The sequence below is a fragment of the Hemibagrus wyckioides genome, linkage group LG26 (assembly GCF_019097595.1).
Source record: "Hemibagrus wyckioides isolate EC202008001 linkage group LG26, SWU_Hwy_1.0, whole genome shotgun sequence".
In the NCBI taxonomy this organism is placed as follows: Eukaryota; Metazoa; Chordata; class Actinopteri; order Siluriformes; family Bagridae; genus Hemibagrus; species Hemibagrus wyckioides.
In genome coordinates this window covers 2,037,127-2,046,416 of record NC_080735.1, presented here as the reverse complement: position 1 = coordinate 2,046,416, position 9,290 = coordinate 2,037,127, and the positions used below count along the sequence as shown (strand labels likewise).

The 9,290-nt window shown below is 42.1% G+C and overlaps 1 protein-coding gene across 2 annotated transcripts in view; it reads right to left on the bottom strand.

Moving 5' to 3' along the window:
• Positions 1 to 5,663, bottom strand: part of syngr3b (synaptogyrin 3b) — a 9,042-nt gene extending 3,379 nt beyond the window's left edge. Inside the window, exons 1-4 of one of the 2 annotated variants that reach the window (XM_058380928.1) lie at positions 5,475 to 5,656; positions 2,294 to 2,528; positions 1,920 to 2,065; positions 1 to 366 (exon numbers count right to left, since the gene is read on the bottom strand). The exon at positions 1 to 366 is cut by the window's left edge and continues 3,379 nt beyond it. In XM_058380928.1, coding sequence (XP_058236911.1) covers positions 172 to 366; positions 1,920 to 2,065; positions 2,294 to 2,528; positions 5,475 to 5,582 — 684 coding nt within the window. In that variant the 5' untranslated portion in view covers positions 5,583 to 5,656 and the 3' untranslated portion in view covers positions 1 to 171. The other variant, XM_058380929.1, reaches the window with a different exon arrangement.
• Between the last annotated feature and the right edge of the window lie 3,627 nt (positions 5,664 to 9,290).

Genomic DNA, 9,290 nt, shown 5'->3' with positions numbered 1-9,290 from the left:
ATTCCAGTGTGATTGTGTAACTCCTTCTTTCCGCTGTTGAAAGACGAATCGTTAGCGTGGATTCTCCCAGAATTAGCGAAGGGGAAGTCGACAAGGTTGCGTTGAAAACAGTACTGCACCTGACCCTCGACGGGAAGCCACTCAGTCCTCTTCATCTCATTGGCTAGAAGATTAAAAAGCGGGCGGGATCTGGTAGCCGGGTGGGCGTGTCTCCACCGTCTCGATCAGCGTGGGGCTCTTTTCGATGGTGGTCTGGTGGATGGCGTCGTTGGAAGGATACGGCTGTTTGGGGGCTTCGGGGGAGGTGAAGAGCGTCATGTCGGTCCCCAGCAGGAATTTCTGCACCGCCAACACCGTCAGCGCCGCCTAGCCAGATTCAGCAGATTAGTCACGTTAATATGTTAGCATTTTTGTAAAAATTCACCACAAGACAGGAATCGTTAATTAGTGATCGTTAATGCGCTGAGCTTAAGAAGCCGAGTCATTAGCGCCGGAGTTAGAATTCTAGCTAACAGCTACGCTGCAAATGACTTTTACTCCACTTCTTTCTGATTGGTCAGAAACTCTGGAGTCTGATATGGTTCATTTTTATCCTAGCGGCTCAATCACTGATATTTTTACCATTTTGGTTGAAGTTTTCTTCACGGTTTAAGGAGAAGTTTCTGGATGATGTGTGGAAGGAGTCTCCAGTGTCAGAGCTTTGTAACAGTTAAAGGTAAAGCTGAGACCGCAGCTAAAATTCCACTTCTTTTTGTACAGTAATTAACGGAACTTTGTGGTGATCTGACGACACAATTCATAAAACTTTTCACATTTTATTAGAACTCAGCGTTAGCGTTGAGATTATCAACATCCAATCAGAGAGCAGCAGTGAGAGAGACCGGGATGACGAAGCTACGTGACACAAATGCTAACAAAATCAAAACTAATCGTTTGTGTGAACGCTGTACCGTTCACTGCGTCCCTGCCGCGGCGGGAAAGACTCCTGCTAACTCTGATGGGCGTTTTATTAAAACTTAATTTAAGAAACAGAAATTCACGTGGAAATACATGTGAGTAGCGTATGTTACACGTTGTAGGCAGAGGTTATTAAAGCGCATTAGAAAGTGAGGAGAGATGAGTGCAGGGTGAAGTGCGCTAGGAAGTGAAGGCGGAGCTACACTAGCGCCGGTGTTGGAGGTGGTTTAGACAGCAGCCTGTGGCTATCCTCCAGAAAGGCAATGGTTTTAAACCTCTGCAGGTTTAGCAGACACAAGTAGCCCTGAAACGCAGAGTTCACAGTCAAATCCTACTTATACTGTGTGTGTGTGTGTGTGTGTGTGTGTGTGTGTGTGTGTGTGTGTGTGTGTGTCTGTGTGTGTGTGTGTGTGTGTGTGTCTGTGTGTGTGTGTGTCTGTGTGTGTGTGTGTGTGTGTGTGTCTGTGTGTGCGTGTGTGTGTCTGTGTGTGCGTGTGTGTGTCTGTGTGTGTGTGTGTGTGTCTGTGTGTGTCTGTGTGTGCGTGTGTGTGTGTGTGTGTCTGTGTGTGCGTGTGTCTGTGTGTGCGTGTCTGTGTGTGCGTGTGTGTCTGTGTGTGCGTGTCTGTGTGTGTGTGTGTGTGTGTCTGAGTGTGCGTGTGCGTGTGTGTGTGTGTCTGTGTGTGCGTGTGTGTGTCTGTGTGTGTGTGTGTCTGTGTGTGCGTGTCTGTGTGTGTGTGTGTGTGTGTCTGAGTGTGCGTGTGCATGTGTGTGTGTGTGTCTGTGTGTGTGTGTGTGTCTGTGTGTGTCTGTGTGTGCGTGTGTGTGTGTGTGTGTCTGTGTGTGCGTGTGTGTCTGTGTGTGCGTGTCTGTGTGTGTGTGTGTGTGTGTGTGTCTGAGTGTGCGTGTGCATGTGTGTGTGTGTGTGTCTGTGTGTGTGTGTGTGTGTGTCCTGCTTATCTTACCCAGGTGAGAATGGAGAAGAAGGAGAAGGCGATGGCGGCTCGTGCCGCGTCCGATGCCTGCTCCAGGGGCAGTTCTTTAGGTGAGGTGCGACTCCACTGATTGGCCAAGAAACAAAATCCCACAAACCACAGAAACGCCCAAAATCCTGCAGAGGCATGATGGGGGAAAAAAACGTTTTAAAAATCCATCCAAATGTGGGTTTTTTCCTGTTTAAACTGGCAACCAGACTAGAAAATGCTAGCACTTTAACATTTTCAGTAGGAATTGTTAGCGCCACGTGTCGTATCGAGTCGCTATAAAGCTCCAGTACGTTTAGCTACACGTACGTGCGTTTCACGTGTACACGTGTATACTGTATATATAGTACGTTTACCTGAAAAGCCCATCTCCAGCAACACGGCTCGCTTGCGGTCCTTCACGCTGCTGATCTGAGGGAAGTAGACGTCCAGAGCCAGGAAGCACAGGCTCGCTAAAAACGCCAAGACGCCGATGATGATGCCGTAATTACAGGCATCCTCGTTTTTGTTGAACACGCAGTGCAGGCGCTCGCTGCCCATGTTCACGTAGCCTTCGTTTACTATGGAGCCAAACACCACCATGGAGAAAACCTACCAGAGAGAGAGAGAGAAAACGTGTGTGTGTGTGTGTGTGTGTGAGAGCAGACACGAAAAACACGTCAACACGTTTACTAACATCACCGCAGAAACGTTACAGCTTCACTTCTGACACTGGAGACTCCTTCCCTGGACGCGGTCTGGTGTTATAAATCACCATGTGATCGCTGTGTGGATTCATTTCATTCATTTCCTTTAAAATTCATTCATCATTCTGAGTTACAGCACTGAGGTTACTGCTCCATTCTGCCCCCTAGTGGAAAAACAGAGTCGAATAGCTGGAGACGAGTTTCTTTTCATTCAGTTACGACTCAGAAAACCATCCAAAATCCATCACTGAGACGAATTTAAACCTGGAACTGACCACAACTGCCCCGGGGCTAATGTCTATACTGTTTTACACTGTCACTCTTATTTTCTGTCTCTCTCTCTCTCGCTCTCTCTCTCTCTCCCCGTTTCTCTCCCTTTCCTCTCTCTCTATCTGTCTCTTTCTCTCTTTCTCCCTCCCTGTCCTTCTGTCTCTCTCTATCTGTCTCTCTCTCTCTCTCCCACTCTCTGTCTCTCTTTTTCTGTCTGTCTCTCTCTCTCTCTCTTCCTGCCTCCCCTCTGTCTGTCTTTCCCTCTGTCTCTCTCTCTCTCTCTCTCTCTCTCTCTTCCTGCCCCCCTCTCTCTGTCTGTCTTTCCCTCTGTCTCTCTCTCTCTCTCTCTCTCTCTCTCTCCCCGTTTCTCTCCCTTTCCTCTCTCTCTATCTGTCTCTTTCTCTCTTTCTCCCTCCCTGTCCTTCTGTCTCTCTCTATCTGTCTCTCTCTCTCTCTCCCACTCTCTGTCTCTCTTTTTCTGTCTGTCTCTCTCTCTCTCTCTTCCTGCCTCCCCTCTGTCTGTCTTTCCCTCTGTCTCTCTCTCTCTCTCTCTCTTCCTGCCTCCCCTCTGTCTGTCTTTCCCTCTGTCTCTCTCTCTCTCTCTCTCTCTCTCTTCCTGCCCCCCTCTCTCTGTCTGTCTTTCCCTCTGTCTCTCTCTCTCTATCTTCCTGCCCCCCTCTCTCTGTCTGTCTTTCCCTCTGTCTCTCTCTCTCTCTCTTCCTGCCCCCCTCTCTCTGTCTGTCTTTCCCCCTCTCTCTCTCTCCCTCTCTCTCTCCCTCTCTTTCTCTCTCTCTCACATGCTGAATTATTTTGTATTTTCCACCTGAGTGTCAGAATGTGGAGTAATTTGCACAGGTGTGTGAGACGTTTTGTATGCTTTCATTCCTCGCTCTTCACATTCACATCCTTTTAACTCTTTAACGCTTGATATCTGCACGATTCCTTCACACGCTACACACGCTACACACGCTACACACGCTTCACACGCTTCACACGCTACACACGCTTCACACGCTTCACACGCTACACAGGCTTCACACGCTTCACACGCAACACACACTTCACATGCTACACATGCTACACACACAGAAGAATAAACTCCAGCTTTTTACTACCATTTAGTCTGAAATGTGCTCGTGCTATTTAGAGACACGCCTCGCTGTACGCTGACGCACATCACACACACACACACACACACATGTTCATTCATTGTGGTGTTGTCATAGTAACAGCATTTATTGGTCAAAAGGACAAAATGTGCTGAAAGACTTCACTTCCTGTTTCTTATAATCATCACCTGAACATTTAACACCTTTTCATGTGAAACATCTCTGGAAGCCCTGATTTATAAAGAGCTGAACACACACACACACACACACACACTCAATTATATAATGCATCCTAGCACATACAGTAAAAGTATTATTTTCCTCTAGATTTACAAGATGTTGTTCAGACCAACAATCAGTACACACACACACACATACACACACATACACACATTCTATTGTGGTAAAATGTATTAGAGAAAGTAATAAAAGCCCACATCACTCTACACTACAGCTCTCTCTCTCTCTCTCTGTCTCTCTCTTTCTTTCTCTCCCTATCTCTCTCTCTCTCTCTCTCTCTCTCTTTCTCTCCCTATCTCCCTCTCTCTCTCTCTCTCTCTTTGTCTCTCTCTTTCTTTCTCTCCCTATCTCTCTCTCTCTCTCTCTCTCTCTTTCTCTCCCTATCTCCCTCTCTCTCTCTCTCTCTCTCTCTGTCTGTCTCTCTGTTTCTCTCTCTGTTTCTCTCTCTCTCTCCCTCTCTTTCTCTCTCTTTCTGGGTAATCAGGGCGATCTCCTGATTTGTCCGTCATACAGGAAGTGTGCTCTGCTCAGAGGATGACATTGGGGAGGAATGTTAGATCATAACAATACTCAGACACATCTCCAGGTTTCAGTTTGCTCTTTAAAACCTGAGAGAATCAACAGGATTGAATTTTACTCAGCTTTAATCCTTTAATACACAGCTACACAAATACCGAGAGAGAACGAGAGAATAAACACAACTCTACAAGATTACTGTCCTGATTACTGCACAAACCCAGCAAACTTTTACTGTACCTTATTATTATTATTATTATTATTATTTTAAATACTGAATTAAGCATTTATTATCCCACTTTATTTATATTACAACCAATTACATTTATTATTATTATTATTATTATTATTATTATTATTATTATTATTACTCGCAAGCTCTTAGTAAGTTAATAACATTTGATTATTATTTTTTTATTCTATTTTAGCATCTAATTATTGACACTCGTTAAAATGGAGCTCGGCGTTTCCACGGCAACATGTGACGTCATCGCCACTATAACAGCATCCTACGTACAATCACACACGCCTCAAAATGACAGGATTATTATTATTATTATTATTATTATTATTATTATGATTATTATAGATTAGTGTTGAGGAATAAATCCCTCCCACAGACCCGCAGAAAGGAGAAGTCAAGGAAAAATAAATAAATAAACAAAGAAAAAAATAAGAAATAAATAAACGGATATCGGTTTTGTTTTGTTTTTTACCCAGGCCAGGAATCGTAGGATGGTCTGCGGTCTCTTCAGGAAGGTGATGGGGTCGAATTCCGCCCCGGTTCGGCCCGCTCCGTACGAGCCCGTCCCGTTCATCATCATCACTGTCTTCCTCTTCTTCACGCGCTTTCTCTGCGCTCGGGATCTGCACAGCCCCGTGCGCGTGCACAACCGAAAGCGCGCGCGACCGGGAAGCGGGGAGGATTACAGGACTGCAACGTCATATTCGGTTCATCAAAGAAAAAAGTCACGTTTTTTAAATAAAAATAAATAAATAAATAAATTACGAAGAAGCATAATAAAATAAAATTTAATTTAATAAAATGAATAATAATAATAATAATAATAATAATAAGTGTAAAATTATAAATGTAATAAAATCTATAAATAAAACGTAACATTTAAAGTCTATACATTTATAGTTGGTGAGAAATAAAGCAATTATTATGTTTCTTTTTAATTCATAAATAAATCGCAAAAAAAATCTTTAATGCACCATTCTTCATCTAAATATCATCTGAATTTTTCAAGAATTCTTTTAATTGTTTTTAAATTAAAATCCATGTCAGCAAAAGAAAAAAAATGTAAAAAGATTATTTTCAGCGAAATGATAAGAGTTATTATTATTATTATTATTATTATTATTATTATTAAATACACTGTGTATGTAAATACCGATTCACTGCATAGCATTCTTGACTTCCGGTCGTGTACGGTAAATAGTATAAATAATAAAATGACTTCCGGTCGCACAATAAAAGTCTTAACACTAAAAGAACATTGTGTTGTTGTTGTTGTTGTTTTCAAAGGACAGGAGATAAAATGCTGATGACTGTATAAAACATAAACATGTCCATAAAACATATACAGGATGAATTATAAAATACAGCTGCGGAAACATCTGCACATAGTACATGAGTGATAGGAGGCTTTTTTTTGGAAGAGTGACATTTTGAAAACATGAGACATTTTTAATAATAATCATTAAACTGTTGCATCAATATGGATCATCAATTTTCAGAAAGATTATCTGAGTTGAATTAACCTGTTGAAATAATGATGAGTCACGTGACTTTTGGCACACTTGTTCCATCCCTTGTAAAGTTTTTCTCACACAGCAGGTGGCGCTAGAGCTCTATTTACAATCCGCTACTCACTCTGAGGGGAAAAGCTCTCTTATCATAGAGGTTAGATTGGGATTTTATTATTATTATATATATTTTTTTCATTTCATTGTCTGTACCACTTATCCAATCTATCCTCGGGTCACGGGGAGCCTGTGCCTATCTCAGGAGTCATCGGGCATCAAGGCAGGATACACCCTGGACAGAGTGCCAACCCATCGCAGGGCACACACACACACACACACACTCCGGGCAATTTAGAGACTCCAATCAGCCTAGTAGCATGTCTGTGGACTGTGGGAGGAAACCGGAGCACCCGGAGGAAACCCACCAAGCACGAGGAGAACATACAAACTCCACACAGCGGGAGTGAACCCAGGACGCTGGAGGTGTGAGGCGAACGTGCTAACCACTAAGCCACATTATTATTATCATTATTATTATTATTATTATTATTATTATTATTATTATTATAGGTTTTTATATTTGTAAGTGCTAAAAATTTCTGTTTCTGTACCAAAAGCTTTATCCGACTTTTATCTGACACATGCACATCAGACACACACACACACACACACACATATATATATATACATACACACACACACACTGATCAGGCATAACACTGTGAGCAGTGAGAGGTGAAGTGAATAAGACTGATGAACTCCTCTCCTGTTACTGGGTGGGATATATTAGGCAGCAAGTCAACATTTTGTCCCCAAAGTTAATTTAAGTGAGTTTTCAGCAGGATAATGTGTTGTGCAAAACAAGCAGAAATGGTTCAGGAATGGTTTGATGACCACAACAACCAGTTTGAGGTGTTGACTCCGCCTCCAAATTCCCCAGATATCAATCCAATCTAGCATCTGTGGGATGTGCTGGACATCCCACAGATGTCCGATCCATGGAGGCCCCACCTCACAACTTACAGGAGTTAAAGGATCTGCTGCTAACATCTTGGTGCCAGATCCCACAGCACACCTTCAGGGATCTAGTGGAGTCCATGCCTCAAAGGGTCAGGGCTGTTTTGGAAGCAAAAGGGGGACCAACACAATATTAGGCAGTTGGTCATAATGTTATGGCTGATAGAGGTATATATATATTTATTTATTTTTTTTTTTTATCAGTTCACTCTGCTACACTTTCAGTCTTTTCACTTCTTCACTAAACTCAAACTTATTTCAGAGATATTCACATGTTTATCACTCGCTCGAACCCTTTTGACCCTCGAGTCTTGCTCCAAAACAAATTAACTCTGACCACCGGACCCATTGTTGCCCTTATCAGAGGTCAGAAGGTTATTTTCCATGATTACTTGTGACACGGCAACCGCTTCCTCCCTGTGCATCATGCATGGTAATGACGGGATTAACTTACACGCAGGAGGAATTAGATGAGGATCTGGCAACCGGATATCCGCACCCTTACAGCTAGAAATGATAAAGAAAATAAAGGTCGTGTAACATACACACACTCACACCAGCATATATATATATATATAAATATATCAGTGTTGATATTTATACCACAGCATTGATTCATTATCTTGAACAGCAGCTCTGGCGGTAGCTCCGCCTCTAGGAAAAAAAATGTTTCTATAGCTACAGGGGTTGCGTAATCTAAGACTAATAATAAGTTATTTAAAGAAAATAAAAAAAATATAGCAGTTGATATGGTGAAGCTCCCTATGCAGCATTTATGGAAGGAGTCTCCAGTGCAAGAGAAAGATTTTCCTCTTCAGGACTGAGGAGTTTATACTTCAATTTTATCTCCTTATTATAACTTCTTATTACTATCATCATTAACTTATTGTTTTTTAATAACATCTTATTAACTTCAAGACAGTCTGGTGAGGGAAAACCGCTAGGAGTAGCTGCTAGAAGTGAGAACAGGAAGTAACTTGTCTCCCTGAGGTTCTTAAAGGTAACCACAAATGGATGAACAGAAGATTTTTAAATAGATTATTTGGAAATCTCTATGATGTCAGAGGAATTCTGTAAAATACTGTACACCGGCTTCACAATCAGGCTGTTTCACACCAACCTGTCGTGGATTATTACCCTAACACAGCGTGTGCTGTAGTGTGTTATCTTTCATTTCAACTTAAATATAAATGATTATAATTCATCTTCTCAAAATGGCATGACATTCAGTGGGGTTTCATCATTTATCATCTTGACTCTCTCTGACACACAAACAGCAAAGCTTTACTCTTGGACCAGCATGATGACTAATCACTACATTTTTAATCACCAGAACCGGAGCGAGTCTGAGTGAATTTCCTGACCTAAAGTAGTTTTAAAGACAGTAGGTCACATCAGGGCTCGGCTTCTATAGTTACATCCTCATGACGCTGTTTTTAATTACTCCTGTTACTGTTGTGGTCAGATTCCACGTAGAAGGCGTTCGTCTCCTCCCTGATCGTTTTTAAAAATCTGATTGGTTAACGATTTGGCTTGATTACTTAACCTTCCGTTAGCGCTGACATTAAATTACAGCAATAATTTAACAGCTCAGGATACTTTTCCATGCTGCTGAAGATTTACGCCCTCGCAGAGTCATTTAATAACAACAGCTATGAAAGTTCTGCTAAAAAATGACTGGAGTTGTTTAATTTTAGTCAATTCTCAAGATTGCATTCAGAAAATTTGGGAATCCTTCAGTGAATGATTAAATAAACTACAGA